The sequence below is a fragment of the Cetorhinus maximus genome, chromosome 22 (assembly GCF_964194155.1).
Source record: "Cetorhinus maximus chromosome 22, sCetMax3.hap1.1, whole genome shotgun sequence".
Classification (NCBI taxonomy): domain Eukaryota; kingdom Metazoa; phylum Chordata; class Chondrichthyes; order Lamniformes; family Cetorhinidae; genus Cetorhinus; species Cetorhinus maximus.
The window spans coordinates 61,553,240-61,571,715 of record NC_135900.1 but is presented as its reverse complement, the minus strand read 5'-3'; the positions used below and the strand labels follow the sequence as shown (position 1 = coordinate 61,571,715).

The 18,476-nt window shown below is 52.1% G+C and overlaps 2 protein-coding genes across 4 annotated transcripts in view; one reads left to right on the top strand and one right to left on the bottom strand.

Moving 5' to 3' along the window:
* LOC144696743 (ras-related protein Rab-19-like) overlaps window positions 1-6,926 on the bottom strand; it is a 49,694-nt gene extending 42,768 nt beyond the window's left edge. For 2 of the 3 annotated variants that reach the window (XM_078568418.1, XM_078568420.1), the window contains exon 1: window positions 6,746-6,926. In XM_078568418.1, the coding sequence (XP_078424544.1) occupies window positions 6,746-6,771 (26 nt within the window). In that variant the 5' untranslated portion in view covers window positions 6,772-6,926. The remainder of the gene's footprint in view (window positions 1-6,745) is intronic. The other variant, XM_078568421.1, reaches the window with a different exon arrangement.
* Window positions 6,927-12,000: 5,074 nt separating this feature from the next.
* LOC144696324 (lysine-specific demethylase 7A-like) overlaps window positions 12,001-18,476 on the top strand; it is a 59,677-nt gene continuing 53,201 nt past the window's right edge. The window contains exon 1 of the mRNA XM_078567541.1: window positions 12,001-12,138. Within this exon, the coding sequence (XP_078423667.1) occupies window positions 12,041-12,138 (98 nt within the window). The 5' untranslated portion in view covers window positions 12,001-12,040. The remainder of the gene's footprint in view (window positions 12,139-18,476) is intronic.

Below are 18,476 nucleotides of genomic sequence, written 5' to 3'. Positions count from 1 at the left end.
CCCCCACACTCTCACACAGTGTATTCCAGATCCTAACCGCTCACTGTCTCCCCCACACTCTCACGCACTGGATTGCAGATCCTAAACACTCACTGTCTCCCCTGCACTCTCAGACAGTGAATTTTAGATCCTAACCACTCGCTGTCTCCCCCACACTCTCAGACAGTGTATTCCTAATGCTAAGCCCTCGCTGCTTCCCCCACACTCTGAGACAGTGTATTCCAGATCCTAACCACTCGCTGTTTACCCCACACTGTCAGATAGTTTATTTGAGATCCTAACCACTCTCTGTCTCGCCCACACTCTCACACAGTGTATTCTTGATCCTAAAGACTCACTGTCTCCCCCACTCAGAGTAGACAGTGTTATCCAGATCATAACCACTCACTGTCTCCCCGACACTCTCAGGGTATTCCAGATCCTAACTACTCACTGTCCCTCCCATACTGTGACAGTGTAATCCAGATCCTAACCACTCACTGTCTCCTCCACACTCCGAGACAATGTATTCCAGATCCTAACCACTCGCTGTCTCCCCCACACTCCGAGACAATGTATTCCAGATCCTAACCACTCGCTGTCTCCCCCACACTCTCAGTCAGTGTATTTCAGATCCCAAAGACTCACCGTCTCCCCAACACTCTCACGCACTGTTTTCCAGATCCTAACCACTCACTGTCTCCCCCGCACTCGCAGACAGTGCATTCCAGGTCCTAACCACTTGCTGTCTCCCCCATACCCTCACACAGTGTATTCCAGATCCTAACTACTGCCTGCCTCCCCCACACTCTGACGCACTGTGTTCCAGATCCTAACCACTCCCTGTCTCCCCCACACTCTCACACAGTGTATTCCGGATCCTAACTACTCCCAGTCTCCCCCACACTCTCACACAGTGTATTCCAGATCCTAACCACTCGCTGTCTCCCCCACACTCTCACACAGTGTATTCCAGATCCTAACCACTCGCTGTCTCCCCCACACTCTCACACAGTGTATTCCAGATCCTAACCACTCGCTGTCTCCCCCACACTCTCACAAATTGTGTTCCAGATCCTAACCACTCGCTGTCTCCCCCACACTCTCAGACAGTGTATTCCAGATCCTAACCACTCGCTGTCTCCCCCACACTCTCAGACAGTGTATTCCAGATCCTAACCACTCACTATCTGCCCCACACTCTCGGACAGTGTATTCCTGATCCTAAAGACTCACCGTATCCCCCACAATCTCTGACAGTGTATTCCAGATCCTAACCACTCACTATCTGCCCCACACTTTCAGTGTCTTCCTGATCCTAACCACTCGCTGCTTGTACCAGACTCTCACACAGTGTATTCCGGATCCTAACCACTCTCTGTCTCCCTCACACACTCCGACAGTGTATTCCAGATCCTAACCACTCGCTGTCTCCCTCACAGTCTCAGACAGTGTATTCCAGATCCTAACCACTGTCTGCTTCCCCCACACCCTTAGACAGTGTATTCCAGATCATATAGACTCACTGTCTCCCCCACTGAGAGTAGACAGTGTATTCCAGATCCTAACTACTCACTGTCCCTCACACACTGTGACAGTGTATTCCAGATCGTAACCACTCGCTGTCTCCCCCACACTCTCACACAGTGTATTCCAGATCCTAACCACTCGCTGTTTCCCCCACACTCTCAGACAGTTTATTCGAGATCCTAAGCACTCTGTGTCTCGCCCACACTCTCACGCAGCGTATTCTCGATCCTAAAGACTCACTGTCTCCCCCACTGAGAGTCGACAGTGTATTCCAGATCATAACCACTCACTGTCTCCCCGACACTCTCAGTGTATTCCAGATCCTAACTACTCACTGTCCCTCCCATACTGTGGCAGTGTATTTCAGATCCTAACCACTCACTATCTGCCCCACACTCTCAGTGTCTTCCTGATCCTAACCACTCGCTGCTTGTCCCAGACTCTCACACAGTGTATTCCGGATCCTAACCACTCGCTGTCTCCCTCACACTCTCAGACAGTGTATTCCAGATCCTAACCACTCTCTGCTTCCCCCACACCCTTAGACAGTGTATTTCAGATCCTATAGACTCACTGTCTCCCCCACTGAGAGTAGACAGTGTATTCCAGATCCTAACTACTCACTGTCCCTCACACACTGTGACAGTGTATTCCAGATCTTAACCACTCGCTGTCTCCCTCACACTCTCAGACAGTGTATTCCAGATCCTATAGACTCGCTGTCTCCCCCACACTCTCAGACAGTGTATTCCAGATCCTATAGACTCACTGTCTCCCCCACACTCTCAGACAGTGTATTCCAGATCCTAACCATTTAATTTATCCCATCTCCATCAAATTCTCAGGCAGTGTATTCCAGATCCTAACTAGTTCCTGCACAAAAAAGATTTTTCTCATGTCACCTTTGGATATTTTGCCTTTGCACTTAAATTAGTGTCCTCTACTTCTCAACCTTTTTGCCAATGAGAACAGTTTTTCTCTGCACTGTGTTATGACCAATGCAGGAACTGCAGTACCGCCATTAAGGATGAGTGCCCATATCCATCTACATGTACTCTGTCCTGACCCCTCATGATTTTGAACAGCTTCATCAAAGGTCCTCTAAACCTTCTCTTCTCCAAGGAGAACAGCCCCAGTTTCTCCAATCTATTTCCATAACGGATATTCCTCATCCCTGGAACCATTCTTGCAAATCTTTTGTGCACCTTCACCTGCCTTCACAGTCTTCCTATAATGCGGTGCCCACAATTGGACACAATACTCCAGCTGAGTCCATACCAGGCTCACAATAACTTCTTTTTGTGTTCCATGTGTCTAATTATATAGCCCAGGATCCTTTATGCTTTATGAACCACTTTCTCAATCTGCTCTTCACAAGTTATGTACATATAGCCCCAGGTGCCTCTGTTCCTTCACTGCTTACACTCTTTATATTGCCTCTCCTCATTCTTCCTACAAAATGCATGGCTGCACTTCTCCTGTAGTAAATTTCATCTGCCACATGGCTCTGCATTTCACCAGCCTCTGTCCTCTTGAAGTCTATCACTATCTTCAGTTCACAATACTTTTATGTCAACTGAAAATTTTGAAATTGTGCCCTGTACGGCCAAGTCTACGTTATTCAGAGATCATGAAAAGCAGGGGCCCTAATACCGACCCCAGGGTAACCCCTTCCTTCAGTCCAAAAAGGAACTGTTCACTCCTTCTCTCTATTTCCTGTCACTCAACTCAATCATTGTCTTTTTATTCCACAAGCTCTAATGTTGCTGACAAACTTAAGTGGCACTTTATCTAATGTCTTTTCGGAGTCTGTATACATCACATCAACCATATTACCCCCATCAAAGCTCTTTATGACTTCATCAAAAAATTCAATCCAGTTAGTTAAACATGATTTGCCTTTAACTGTGCTGGAGTTCTTTCATTAATCCACATTTCTCCAAGTAACTAATTTTTGTCCTGGATCATCATTACTAAAAGCTTTCCCACCACTGAGGTTAAGCTGACTGACCTGCAGTTGCTGGGTTTATCCTTACATTCTTTTTGGGACATCTGTAATTCTCCCATTGTCTGGCACCACCCCTATATCTAAGGAGGACTGGAAGATTCCAGCCAGTGCCTCTGCAATTTTCACCCTTACTTCTCTCAACTTCCTCATTGCATTTCATCTGGTCCTGTTGAGTTATCAGCTCTAAGTACAACCAGCATTTCTAATCTCTCAATTTTTAGCCCAAGCTGTGTCTCTCACTATGGCTTTGGTAAAGATGCAATATCATCATTTCGTACCTCAGCATGCCCTCTGTCTTTCTGTATAAATCCCCTTTTTAGTGTCTAATTGGCCCTACCCCTGCTTTTACTCCCCTATTACTAGGTATATGCCTATACAAAACCTTTAGATTCCCTTATTTTACGAGCTACCAGTCTCTCCTCATACTCTCTCTTTGCTTCTCTTTTCGTTTTTTACTTCCCCTTTGAACTTTCTATATGCAGCACTTGTATTGTCAATCTGACATCTGCCATGTGCTTCATCCTACTCTCTATCTCTTTCATTATCCAGGGAGCTCTAGATTTGTTTGCCCTACCTTTCCCCCTCGTGGGGACATACCTTGACTGTACCTGAGCCATCTTCTCTTTAAAGGTAGCCCATTGTTCTGTTCCAGTTTTATCCACCATTGTTTCATTTCAGATAACCTGGGCCAAATCCCTTCTCACTCCGCTGAAATTGGTTCTCCCTGTTAATTATTAATACTCTGGATTGCTCCTTGTCCTTTTCCATAGCTAACCTAAACCATATGGTACAATGATCATTGTCACTTATATGTTTCCCTACTGCCTCATTTTCTAGAATCAGGTCCAGATCTAGCAGTCCCTCATTCCTTGTTGGGCTGGAAAATTTTCTTGTTCAATTCTTTCGTACTCTCTCCCCTTAACACTCTTATTATCTCAGTTATTATTAGCATAATTAAAGTCCCCCTTTATGACTACTCTATAGTTTTTGTGCCTGTCTGTAACTTCCTTGCAAATTTGTTCCTTCATATCTTTCCCAGTAGTTGGTGACCTATAGACTACACCGGGCAATGTAATTGTATTGTTTCTTAACTCTAACCAAATAGATTCTGTCCCTGACGCCTCGTGGACATCCTCTCTCCAGCACTGTAATACTCATACAGCCACCTCTCCTCCTTTCTTTCCTTCCCTATCTTTCCATCGTCTTATATCCAGGAATGTTTAATACACAATCTTGCTTGCTCAGCTGTTTAATGACAGGAACGTGGCTACAAGAAGTAACTAGCAGCAGCTGATACCTGGGAGCATGTGTCTGTCTCCACAGAGCAATACCACTACCTCCTCTATTCTTCTGGGTAACAAATGACTGATTCCTCTATATTCCTGCAGTGTGCACTGACACCCAGGGTCTGCTCCCATATAGTCACTGCCAACTGAAGCTTCCTGGATCAAGCTGGGGTCCTCGATGGGGTTTTACAGAATGGGGACGCTGGATCCCCATTTCCAGTGAGAGGCTGCAGTCTTCTATTTGATTGGATAAGTCTCGTGTAGTTAGGCTGTGAATCCCTCTTCTTTTTGGTCTGGCCCAGAGGTAGGGATGCTACCACCATGCCACAAGAGCACACTTGTGCTGTATCATTCTATGATTTTGTGACTGCGAGGTTGATAGAGATAATTAAGACGTGATGCATTTTTGTAGGAGGAATAAAAAGGCCACATACAGCTTGGATAATTAGAGTTTGAGTGGGATAGAGGAGTGCAAAAGGACCTAGGGGATCACTGAGAAGTAACGAGGCAGTTTAATAAAGTGAAAAAAAAGCAAACCAAGCACTGGGGTTCATTTCTTGAGGGATAGAATTAAAAAGCAGGGAGACCATGTTAAACGTGCATAGAGCATTTGTCACATGGTGAACGGTTCTGGTCTCCATGTTACAGAAAGATTAGAGGTGGTCTCCATGTTACAGAAAGATTAGAGGTGGTCTCCATGTTACAGAAAGATTAGAGGTGGTCTCCATGTTACAGAAAGATTAGAGGTGGTCTCCATGTTACAGAAAGATTAGAGGTGGTCTCCATGTTATAGAAAGATTAGAGGGGCACTGGAGAAGATGAAAAAAAATGACAAGAATGATACTAGAACTGAGAGAATCTGCTTATCATTAGAGGCTGATCATGGTGGGACTCTTCTCTAGGCTGAGGGCTGATCAGACAGAAATCTTTGAGATATTAAAAGGTTATAATAGGATAAATGTAAAGATTCTAGAACCAGGGGATATAGATTCAAGGTAAGTGGCAGAAGGTGTAGGGAGGACATGAGGAAGAACTTTTTTACGCAGAGGGTAGTGGGTGCCTGGAATTTGCTGCCCAAGTTGGTGGTAGAGGGAGAAACTCTAAACTCTTTTAAAAAGTACCTGGATCTACACCTAAAGTGCTGTAAACTACAGGGCTATGGGCCAGGTGCAGGAAGGGGGGGATTAGAAAGGGCACCTGGGTGTCCTTGGGCTGGCATGGACAAGATGGGCCGAATGGCCTCCTTCTGTGCTGTAACTTTTCTATGGTTCTATGGTGTGTGTGTGACCCACTGACAGCTGCTGTCCATGTTGTTTAGTTAGGAGACTCTCAGTGGGGATATGATTTAACCGCCCTGTCCCCTGTGACCTCCCTCAGCCTCTCTATTAATAGGAGCTCCCAGCCAATCTGAGCTCTCTAAACCATATTCCAAACTTTCCATTTGTAAAAACAAAAAACTACTGCGGATGCTGGAAATCCAAAGCAAAAACAGAATTACCTGGAAAAACTCAGCAGGTCCGGCAGCATCGGTGGAGAAGAAAAAAGTTGACGTTTCGAGTCCTCAAGACCCTACAACAGAATCTGTATCCCACATTTTAAACATCAATCTCCTCATTTCAAAATGTTATTTTAGCTTCATTTTACGGGCACTATTTCCTGTTGGAGGATCTCTGCTTTGACTCCTGCCCATTCCCTTGCCCAAACTCCAGAGGGAAAGGGTTCCTCCCCAGCCACAGGTAATCGCAGCCTTTTCAATGGGGAACTCGGGCCGAAAGTGAAAACCAGATCAGCCTCCCGAACAGAGACGACACTTGTAGCTGGAGAAACAATGAAAGTCGGGGTGAGGCTGAAGACATGTCAGCACATTCCCCATTGCACACAACTGCGTGGCTGGGCTCGCCCGCTGTAACCACAGACAGAGACATGGGAAGCTCTCACTCACCTGGACAGGTACAAATCCAACTTCATCAAATTACCCTGGATTGCAATACAGCACCGAGGCCAAGACTGAGGGTATAGATGGTAAAGAAACTTACTTTACACCATTTATCTGTCTGTTTCTTCCGGAGAGGCGGCGAACTGGCTGCTATATTAAAGCAAACTGCCTCCCTCACCTGTACAACACACCTAGAACTGCAACTTCCGGAAACCTGGGCTGCTGGGGTTTGTAGGAGCAACAGACATGACAGGCTGCTGGTGTGGGGGAATGGAGATCACAGGCTGCTGGTGTGGGGGAATGGAGATTACAGGCTGCTGGTGTGGGGGAATGGAGATCACAGGCTGCTGGTGTGGGGGAATGGAGATCACAGGCTGCTGGTGTGGGGGAATGGAGATCACAGGCTGCTGGTGTGGGGGAATGGAGATCACAGGCTGCTGGTGTGGGGGAATGGAGATCACAGGCTGCTGGTGTGGGGGAATGGAGATCACAGGCTGCTGGTGTTGGGGGATGGAGATTACAGTCTGCTGGTGTGGGGGAATGGAGATCACAGGCTGCTGGTGTGGGGGAATGGAGATCACAGGCTGCTGGTGTGAGGGTATGGAGAATACAGTCTGCTGTTGTGGGGGAATGGCGATCAGAGGCTGCTGTTGTGGGGGAATGGAGATTACAGGCTGCTGGTGTGGGGGAATGGAGATTACAGGCTGCTGGTGTGGGGGAATGGAGATCACAGGCTGCTGGTGTGGAGGAATGGAGATTACAGTCTGCTGGTGTGGGGGAATGGAGATTACAGGCTGCTGGTGTGGGGGGATGGAGATTCAAGGCTGCTGGTGTGAGAGAATGGAGATTACAGGCTGCTGGTGTGGGAGAATGGAGATGACAGGTTACTGGGGAGTGGGGGAATGGAGATTACAGGCTGCTGGTGTGGGGGAATGGAGATTACAGGCTGCTGGTGTGGGGGAATGGAGATCACAGGCTGCTGGTGTGGGGGAATGGAGATGACAGGCTGCTGGTGTGGGGGAATGGAGATGACAGGTTACTGGGGAGTGGGGGGATGGAGAATGCATGATGCTCATGTCAGGGGATGGAGATTGCAGGCTGCAAGTTTGTGATAATGGAGATTATAGGCTGTTGGTATGGGGGAATGGAGGCTACGTCCTGCTGGTGTTGGGGCACAGTGATTACAGGCTGTTGCTGGTGTGGGGAATTATGGATTGTGTCGCTGGTGTGGGGGAATGGAGATTACTGGCTGCTGGAATTTAGGATTGGAGTTTACTGGTTGGCGTGTGTGGGGAAATGGAAATTTTGGGCAGCTCATGCGAGGGAATGAGGAGTACAGACTGCTGGTGTGAGGGAGTTAGGATTACAGGCTACTTGTGTGGGGGGATGGAGATTACAGGCTGCTGATGTTGGGAAATGGAGATTAAAAGCTGATAGTGTGGGGAAATGGAGATTGCAGGCTGCTTGTACATACCAACATATGAATTAGGAGCAGGAGTAGGCCACTCGGTCTCTAGAGCCTGCTCCGCCATTCAATAAGATCATGGCAGATCTGAATGTAACTTCAATCCTACGTTCCTCCCTACCCCTGATAACCTTTCACCCCTGTGTTAATCAAGAATCTATCTTGCTCTGCCTTAATAATATTCAAAGACTCTGCTACTCTCGCCTTTTCAGAAAGAGAGTTCCAAAGAGTCTCAGCCCTCTGAGAGAAATAAATTCTCCTAATCTCTGTCTTCAGTGAGCGACCCCTTATTTTTAAAGAGCGACCCCTAGTTCTAGATTCTCTCACAAGAGGAAACATCCTCTCCACATCCACCCTGTCAAGACCCCTCAGGATCTTAAAGGTTTCAATCAAGTCACCTCTTACTCTTCTAAACTCTAGTGGATACAAACCTAGTCTGTCCAACCTTTCCTCATAAGACAACCCGCCCATTCTAGGTATTCGTCTGGTAAATCTTCTCTGAACTGCTTCTGATGCATTTACATCTTCATTAAATAAGGAGACCAATACTGTGCACACTACTCCAGATGTGGTCTCACCAGTGCCCTGTATAACAGAAGCATAATCTCCCTACTTTTGTAATCAATTCCTCTCACAATAAATGATAATGTTCTATTAGCTTTCCTCAGTACCTGCTGTACCTGCATATCAACCTTTTGTTATTCATGCTTATGTTAGGAAATGGAGATAACAGACTGCTGGTTTGGAGGAGAAGAGATTACATGCTGCTGGTGTTGGGGAATGCAAATTACTGGCTCCTGATCTAAGGGAATAGAAATTGCAAGCTGCTGGTGTGGGAGACAGGTGAATGAAGGGTGCTGTTGTAGGGGAATGGGATAACAGGCTGCTGCTGTGGTGGAATGGAGATTACAGGCTGCTAGTGTTGCTGAAAGAATATTACTGTCTGGTGGTGTGGGGAAATATGGATGACAGGCTACTGGCATGGGGAAATGAAGATTACAGGCAGGCGTGTGTGGGGGGATGGAGATTATGGTCTGCTGGTTTGTAGGATTGGAGATTATTTGGCTGCTGGGATGGGGGAATAGGTATTATAGGCTGCTGGTGTTGGGAAATAGAGATTACAAACTGCTGGTGTTGGAGAATGGAGATTACAGGCAGCTGGTGTTGGAGAATGGAGATTACAGGCTGCTGGTGTGGAGGAATGGAGATTGCAGGCTGCTGGCATGATGGGAGATTACAGGCTGCTGCTTTTGGGCAATGTAGATTACAGGATACTGGTGTGGGGGAATGGAGATTACAGGCAGCTGGTGTGGGGGAATGGAGATTACAGGCTGCTGGTGTTGGAGAATGGAGATTACAGGCTGCTGGTGTGGAGGAATGGAGATTGCAGACTGCTGGCATGATGGGAGATTACAGGCTGCTGGTTTTGGGCAATGTAGATTACAGGATGCTGGTGTGGGGCAATGGGGATTACAGGCTGCTGAAGTTGGGGAATGGAGACTACAGGCCGATGGTGTGGGGGAAATTGGTATTACAGGCTGTTGATATGGGTGAATGCAGATTAGAGGTTGCTGGTGTGGATGAATGTAGATTTAAGGCTGCTGGTGTTGGGGAAGGGGTATTACAGCCCTCTGGCAAGGGAGAATGGGGTTTACAAGCTGCTGGTGTGGGGTAATGGGGATTACTGGCTGCTGTTGTGTTGGAATGGAGACAACATGCTGTTGGTGTGCCGAAATGGAGATTAGAGCCTGTTAGCGTGTGTGAATGGTGATTACAGGCTACAGGAATTGGAGAATGGAGATGAAAAGACTGCTGCGGTTTGGGGGGTGGTGGTGGTGGAAATGGAGATTACAAGCTGGTGGTGTGGAGGAATGGAGGTTGCAGTCTGCAGGTGAGGGGAATGTATATTACAGGTTGAAGGTGCGGGGGAATCGGGATTACAGGCTACAGGTGTGAAGGAATGGGAATTACAGTTTACTGGTGTGGAGGAATGGAGATTAGAGGCTGCTGGTGTGGGGGAATGGGGATTACAGTCTGTTGGTGAGGAGGAATGTATATTAAAGGCTGAAGGTGTGGAGAATGGAGATTACAGACTGCTGGTGTTGGGCAATGTGGATTACAGACTGCTGGTATGGGGGAATGGAGATATCAGGCCAACGGTGTTGGTGAATGGAGATTGCAGACTGCTGGTATGGGGGAATGGGGATTATAGGCTCCTGTTGTGGATGAATGGAGATTACAGGCTGCTGTTGTGTGTGAATTGTGATTACAGCCTGCTGATGTGGGGAAAATGATAATTACAGTCTGCTGGTTAGGGGGAAATGGAGATTACAGGCTACTGGTCTGATGGAATGGAGATTCCAGGCTGCTGATGTGGGGGATGGGGATTACAGGCTGCTGGAGTTGGAGAATGGAAATTACAGGCTGCTGGTGTTGGGCAATGTAGATTACAGGCTGCTGGTATGGAGGAATGGAGACAACAGGCTGCTGGTGTGGGGAAATAGGGATTACAGGCTGCTAACGTGGCTGAATGGGGATTGCAGGCTGCTGGTGTGGGGAATGGGGGTTACAGGCTCCTGGTGTCGGGGATTGGAGACTATAGGCTGCTGGTGTGGTGGAATGGAAACTATGAGCTGCTGCTGTTAGTGATTTTAGATTACAGGCTCCTGGTGTGGGGGAATGAGGTGAACCAGCTACTGGGAATGGGGATTACAGGATCCTGGTATGGGGCATTGAGATTTCAGGAAGCTGCTTTGGAGGACTGGCAATTACAGGCTGCTGCTGTGGTGGAATGTGTACTAGAGTCTGCTGGTGTGGGTTGAAGAGAAGGTTGAGAGGAGGTCTAAAAGAGGCGCTCAAAATCACAAGGGGTCTGGACAGAGTAGATAGGGAGAAACTGTTACCATTGGCGGAAGATCAAGAACCAGAGGGACACACATTTAAGGTAATTGGTAAAAGAAGCAATGGCAGCATGAGGAGAAACATTTCCACATAGCGAATGGTTAGGATTTGGGATGTACTGTCTGAGTTTATGTATTATTATTATGATTATGTATGGTGGAGGCATAGTCAATGGTGGTTTTTAAAGGAGAATTAGATCATTAGGTGAAAAGGAAAAATTTGCTGGGCTACAGAAGGAAGGCGGTGGAGTGGCAATTGGTAAATTGCTCCTTCAGAGAGCCAGCACACACAGTGTGGGCCGAACTGCCTCCTGCTGTGCTGCAATCATTCAATTCCAGGAACCCACATCCAGGGTTAAAGAGGGAGAGTGAGCCTGAGGCTGGTGGGGGAGGGGCCCTACACAACTGATTGGCTGGATTGTGTTGGACTCACAATTTGAGTGGACCGCTGCGGTGCCCGTCCTGTGACGTCACAAAACAGCACGTGCTTTTGTTATTCCCACCTCCTGTGAGTTATGATTGGCTAAGTTGTTTCCAGCTGAGCCATTCCTCATGCTCCTCTTCCCTGATGGGCGTGGGTTTCATCTCAACTGACCAATCACTGTTGATAGCTTCCCAGTCAGGTTAGAGCTCATTTGTGATTTGATGGTGAATAGGCGGGACTACGTCAACAGACTTGATGTTGATTGGTTAATGCTCTGTCAATCTATTTGCAGGCCTTTGTGTACGACCCGTAACAGAAGAGGGGCGGGCCCAATCCTTCGGTTTCCTTATTGGATTGGCGTAGCTGCTGTCAATCCCTGTCAAGTGTTCACAAGGTGCATTGCAGTTGGTTGATGGAGTGCCAATCATATCCGCCCCGCCCATTTCCGGCGGCAGTGGGCGGTGCTGCTGGGTTTTTGTTCTGGGCCCAGTGTGTGGCCCAAAGTTTACAAGATGGCGGCAGTGCCGGTTTACTGCCAATGTCGGCAGCCGTACGATGCCGGACGCTTCATGATCGAGTGCGATGTCTGCAAGGACTGGTTCCACGGCAGGTAACCGGCTCCGGGGGCTGGTGGGCTGGGAGAAGGTGCTCCTGGATATCAGAACCGATCCACACTCCACCACAAAGGGGCTTGTTCGAGCCGGGGCCTGGGACCGGCTGAGCTGGGGAGGGTTGGGCAGGGTTGGGGGTTGGGTGAGGTGAGGTGGGGTTGGGTGAGGTGGGGGTGGGGTTTGGGGTGGGTAAGATGGGCAGAGCTCCTCCCCCCTTCTCTTGCCCCCCCCTTCTCTTGCCTCCCCCCCCTTCTCTTGCCTCCCCCCTCTTCTCTTGCCTCCCCCCTCTTCTCTTGCCTCCCCCCCCCTCTTCTCTTGCCTCCCCCCCCCTCTTCTCTTGCCTCCCCCCCCCTCTTCTCTTGCCTCCCCCCCCCTCTTCTCTTGCCTCCCCCCCCTCTTCTCTTGCCTCCCCCCCCCCCCTCTTCTCTTGCCTCCCCCCCCCTCTTCTCTTGCCTCCCCCCCCCCTCTTCTCTTGCCTCCCCCCCCCCTCTTCTCTTGCCTCCCCCCCCTCTTCTCTTGCCTCCCCCCCCCCTCTTCTCTTGCCTCCCCCCCCTCTTCTCTTGCCTCCCCCCCCCCTCTTCTCTTGCCTCCCCCCCCCTCTTCTCTTGCCTCCCCCCCCCTCTTCTCTTGCCTCCCCCCCCCTCTTCTCTTGCCTCCCCCCCCCTCTTCTCTTGCCTCCCCCCCCCTCTTCTCTTGCCTCCCCCCCCCTCTTCTCTTGCCTCCCCCCCCCTCTTCTCTTGCCTCCTCCCCCCTCTTCTCTTGCCTCCTCCCCCCCTCTTCTCTTGCCTCCTCCCCCCCTCTTCTCTTGCCTCCTCCCCCCCTCTTCTCTTGCCTCCTCCCCGCCTCTTCTCTTGCCTCCTCCCCGCCTCTTCTCTTGCCTCCTCCCCCCCTCTTCTCTTGCCTCCTCCCCCCCTCTTCTCTTGCCTCCTCCCCCCCTCTTCTCTTGCCTCCTCCCCCCCTCTTCTCTTGCCTCCTCCCCCCCTCTTCTCTTGCCTCCTCCCCCCCTCTTCTCTTGCCTCCTCCCCCCCTCTTCTCTTGCCTCCTCCCCCCCTCTTCTCTTGCCTCCTCCCCCCCTCTTCTCTTGCCTCCTCCCCCCCTCTTCTCTTGCCTCCTCCCCCCCTCTTCTCTTGCCTCCTCCCCCCCTCTTCTCTTGCCTCCTCCCCCCCTCTTCTCTTGCCTCCTCCCCCCCTCTTCTCTTGCCTCCTCCCCCCCTCTTCTCTTGCCTCCTCCCCCCCTCTTCTCTTGCCTCCTCCCCCCCTCTTCTCTTGCCTCCTCCCCCCCTCTTCTCTTGCCTCCTCCCCCCCTCTTCTCTTGCCTCCTCCCCCCCTCTTCTCTTGCCTCCTCCCCCCCTCTTCTCTTGCCTCCTCCCCCCCTCTTCTCTTGCCTCCTCCCCCCCTCTTCTCTTGCCTCCTCCCCCCCTCTTCTCTTGCCTCCTCCCCCCCTCTTCTCTTGCCTCCTCCCCCCCCTCTTCTCTTGCCTCCTCCCCCCCCTCTTCTCTTGCCTCCTCCCCCCCCTCTTCTCTTGCCTCCTCCCCCCCCTCTTCTCTTGCCTCCTCCCCCCCCTCTTCTCTTGCCTCCTCCCCCCCCTCTTCTCTTGCCTCCTCCCCCCCCTCTTCTCTTGCCTCCTCCCCCCCCTCTTCTCTTGCCTCCTCCCCCCCTCTTCTCTTGCCTCCTCCCCCCCCTCTTCTCTTGCCTCCTCCCCCCCCTCTTCTCTTGCCTCCTCCCCCCCCTCTTCTCTTGCCTCCTCCCCCCCCTCTTCTCTTGCCTCCTCCCCCCCCTCTTCTCTTGCCTCCTCCCCCCCCTCTTCTCTTGCCTCCTCCCCCCCCTCTTCTCTTGCCTCCTCCCCCCCTCTTCTCTTGCCTCCTCCCCCCCTCTTCTCTTGCCTCCTCCCCCCCTCTTCTCTTGCCTCCTCCCCCCCTCTTCTCTTGCCTCCTCCCCCCCTCTTCTCTTGCCTCCTCCCCCCCTCTTCTCTTGCCTCCTCCCCCCCTCTTCTCTTGCCTCCTCCCCCCCTCTTCTCTTGCCTCCTCCCCCCCTCTTCTCTTGCCTCCTCCCCCCCTCTTCTCTTGCCTCCTCCCCCCCTCTTCTCTTGCCTCCTCCCCCCCTCTTCTCTTGCCTCCTCCCCCCCTCTTCTCTTGCCTCCTCCCCCCCTCTTCTCTTGCCTCCTCCCCCCCTCTTCTCTTGCCTCCTCCCCCCCTCTTCTCTTGCCTCCTCCCCCCCTCTTCTCTTGCCTCCTCCCCCCCTCTTCTCTTGCCTCCTCCCCCCCTCTTCTCTTGCCTCCTCCCCCCCTCTTCTCTTGCCTCCTCCCCCCCTCTTCTCTTGCCTCCTCCCCCCCCTCTTCTCTTGCCTCCTCCCCCCCCTCTTCTCTTGCCTCCTCCCCCCCCTCTTCTCTTGCCTCCTCCCCCCCTCTTCTCTTGCCTCCTCCCCCCCTCTTCTCTTGCCTCCTCCCCCCCCTCTTCTCTTGCCTCCTCCCCCCCCTCTTCTCTTGCCTCCTCCCCCCCCTCTTCTCTTGCCTCCTCCCCCCCCTCTTCTCTTGCCTCCTCCCCCCCCTCTTCTCTTGCCTCCTCCCCCCCCTCTTCTCTTGCCTCCTCCCCCCCCTCTTCTCTTGCCTCCTCCCCCCCCCTTCTCTTGCCTCCTCCCCCCTCTTCTCTTGCCTCCTCCCCCCTCTTCTCTTGCCTCCTCCCCCCCCTCTTCTCTTGCCTCCTCCCCCCCCTCTTCTCTTGCCTCCTCCCCCCCCTCTTCTCTTGCCTCCTCCCCCCCCTCTTCTCTTGCCTCCTCCCCCCCCTCTTCTCTTGCCTCCTCCCCCCCCTCTTCTCTTGCCTCCTCCCCCCCCTCTTCTCTTGCCTCCTCCCCCCCCTCTTCTCTTGCCTCCTCCCCCCCCTCTTCTCTTGCCTCCTCCCCCCCCTCTTCTCTTGCCTCCTCCCCCCCCTCTTCTCTTGCCTCCGCCCCCCCTCTTCTCTTGCCTCCTCCCCCCCTCTTCTCTTGCCTCCTCCCCCCCTCTTCTCTTGCCTCCTCCCCCCCTCTTCTCTTGCCTCCTCCCCCCCCTCTTCTCTTGCCTCCTCCCCCCCCTCTTCTCTTGCCTCCTCCCCCCCCTCTTCTCTTGCCTCCTCCCCCCCCTCTTCTCTTGCCTCCTCCCCCCCCTCTTCTCTTGCCTCCTCCCCCCCCTCTTCTCTTGCCTCCTCCCCCCCCTCTTCTCTTGCCTCCTCCCCCCCCTCTTCTCTTGCCTCCTCCCCCCCCTCTTCTCTTGCCTCCTCCCCCCCCTCTTCTCTTGCCTCCTCCCCCCCCTCTTCTCTTGCCTCCTCCCCCCCCTCTTCTCTTGCCTCCTCCCCCCCCTCTTCTCTTGCCTCCTCCCCCCCCCTCTTCTCTTGCCTCCTCCCCCCCCCTCTTCTCTTGCCTCCTCCCCCCCCCTCTTCTCTTGCCTCCTCCCCCCCCCTCTTCTCTTGCCTCCTCCCCCCCCTCTTCTCTTGCCTCCTCCCCCCCCTCTTCTCTTGCCTCCTCCCCCCCCTCTTCTCTTGCCTCCTCCCCCCCCTCTTCTCTTGCCTCCTCCCCCCCCTCTTCTCTTGCCTCCTCCCCCCCCTCTTCTCTTGCCTCCTCCCCCCCCTCTTCTCTTGCCTCCTCCCCCCCCTCTTCTCTTGCCTCCTCCCCCCCCTCTTCTCTTGCCTCCTCCCCCCCCTCTTCTCTTGCCTCCTCCCCCCCCTCTTCTCTTGCCTCCTCCCCCCCCTCTTCTCTTGCCTCCTCCCCCCCCTCTTCTCTTGCCTCCTCCCCCCCCTCTTCTCTTGCCTCCTCCCCCCCCTCTTCTCTTGCCTCCTCCCCCCCCTCTTCTCTTGCCTCCCCCCCCCTCTTCTCTTGCCTCCCCCCCCCCTCTTCTCTTGCCTCCTCCCCCCCCTCTTCTCTTGCCTCCTCCCCCCCCTCTTCTCTTGCCTCCTCCCCCCCCTCTTCTCTTGCCTCCTCCCCCCCCCTCTTCTCTTGCCTCCTCCCCCCCCTCTTCTCTTGCCTCCTCCCCCCCCTCTTCTCTTGCCTCCTCCCCCCCCCTCTTCTCTTGCCTCCTCCCCCCCCTCTTCTCTTGCCTCCTCCCCCCCCTCTTCTCTTGCCTCCTCCCCCCCCTCTTCTCTTGCCTCCTCCCCCCCCCCTCTTCTCTTGCCTCCTCCCCCCCCCCTCTTCTCTTGCCTCCTCCCCCCCCCCCTCTTCTCTTGCCTCCTCCCCCCCCCTCTTCTCTTGCCTCCCCCCCCCCCTCTTCTCTTGCCCCCCCCCCCCACTCCTCTAAGTGTTTATGCCAGAGTTAGACGGGGGGGGGGATGCAACTTCTCTGTTTTTGAACAAGGGCACTATGTGCCAGCGTCTCATTAGATAGTGGATCATGGTATTCGGGCATGAATTTGCCCAAAATATTATTGATGGAAATGCTAGAAATCTGAATTTGTTTCAGTTCCCCTGTAGAGTGCAATGTTCTTTTGATAGATTTCACATTGTGTTCCTTCAGAGGCTTGGGACTTGCGTTGCCAGCTTTGGTGACTGTCTGAAGGGTGAACAGTGAATCCTTTTGCAAATGCAACATGCACCTTCCCTTTCCTTGGTGGTGATACTATGGTTGTAACTTGAGCTGCTTTGCAAGATTAGAGGCTAAGGAATGTGTTGGTGAATTGCTGGAAAGTACATATCTGATGGATGTGCTCCCTTTTATAGATGTTTGTACTTGTCAGTTTTTAAAAACATATTCCAAACAAAGTGAAATTGAAGAAAAAGTGTATGAATTGTACTGTTGTGGGAGAACTGGTGACTGAGATCAAGGCTCAGTATGTTGAGATTCTCTCAACTTCTCTCTCCCCCCGCCCCCCCACCTTAGACCAGCTTATATTTCACCTTTCTCCTAACTATACTCAGTTCTGCCGAAGGGTCATGAAGACTCAAAACGTTAACTGATTTCTTCTCCACCGATGCTGCCAGACCTGCTGAGTTTTTCCAGGTAATTCTGTTTTTGTGTAGAAGCAAATATTGAAGCAGCTCCTAGCTTGGACCTTTCACTGTATCTATGCATATAGTTTCTAGTAGTTAATAAATACTTACTGTTGAACTACCCAAGACCACGAATACCTTATGACCTAGACTGGAGAGGAGAGGCCAGCGAGAGCAGTATAAAGAGGGGTGAAAAACAGAAGCCGAAACTGGAGAGGAGAGGCCAGCGAGAGCAGTATAAAGAGGGGTGTGAAAAACAGAAGCTGAAACCGGAGAGGAGAGGCCAGCGAGAGCAGTATAAAGAGGGGTGAAAAACAGAAGCTGAGACCGGAGAGGAGAGGCCAGCGAGAGCAGTATAAAGAGGGGTGAAAAACAGAAGCCGAGACCGGAGAGGAGAGGTCAGCGAGAGCAGTATAAAGAGGGGTGAAAAACAGAAGCCGAGACCGGAGAGGAGAGGTCAGCGAGAGCAGTACAATGAGGGGTGAAAAACAGAAGCCGAGACCGGAGAGGAGAGGTCAGCGAGAGCAGTATAAAGAGGGGTGAAAAACAGAAGCCGAGACCGGAGAGGAGAGGCCAGCGAGAGCAGTATAAAGAGGGGTGAGAAACAGAAGCCGAGACTGGAGAGGAGAGGCCAGGCCAGCGAGAGCAGTATAAAGAGGGGTGAGAAACAGAAGCTGAGACCGGAGAGGAGAGGTCAGCGAGAGCAGTATAAAGAGGGGTGAAAAACAGAAGCTGAGACCGGAGAGGAGAGGTCAGTGAGAGCAGTATAAAGAGGGGTGAGAAACAGAAGCTGAGACCGGAGAGGAGAGGTCAGCGAGAGCAGTATAAAGAGGGGTGAAAAACAGAAGCTGAGACCGGAGAGGAGAGGTCAGCGAGAGCAGTATAAAGAGGGGTGAAAAACAGAAGCCGAGACTGGAGAGGAGAGGTCAGCGAGAGCAGTATAAAGAGGGGTGAAAAACAGAAGCTGAGACCGGAGAGGAGAGGTCAGCGAGAGCAGTATAAAGAGGGGTGAGAAACAGAAGCCGAGACTGGAGAGGAGAGGCCAGCGAGAGCAGTATAAAGAGGGGTGAAAAACAGAAGCCGAGACCGTAGAGGAGAGGTCAGCGAGAGCAGTATAAAGAGGGGTGAAAAACAGAAGCCGAGACCGGAGAGGAGAGGTCAGCGAGAGCAGTTTCAAGAGGGGTGAAAATCAGAAGCCGAGACCGGAGAGGAGAGGCCAGCGAGAGCAGTATAAAGAGGGGTGTGAAAAACAGAAGCCGAGACCGGAGAGGAGAGGTCAGCGAGAGCAGTATAAAGAGGGGTGAAAAACAGAAGCCGAGACTGGAGAGGAGAGGTCAGCGAGAGCAATATAAAGAGGGGTGAGAAACAGAAGCCGAGACCGGAGAGGA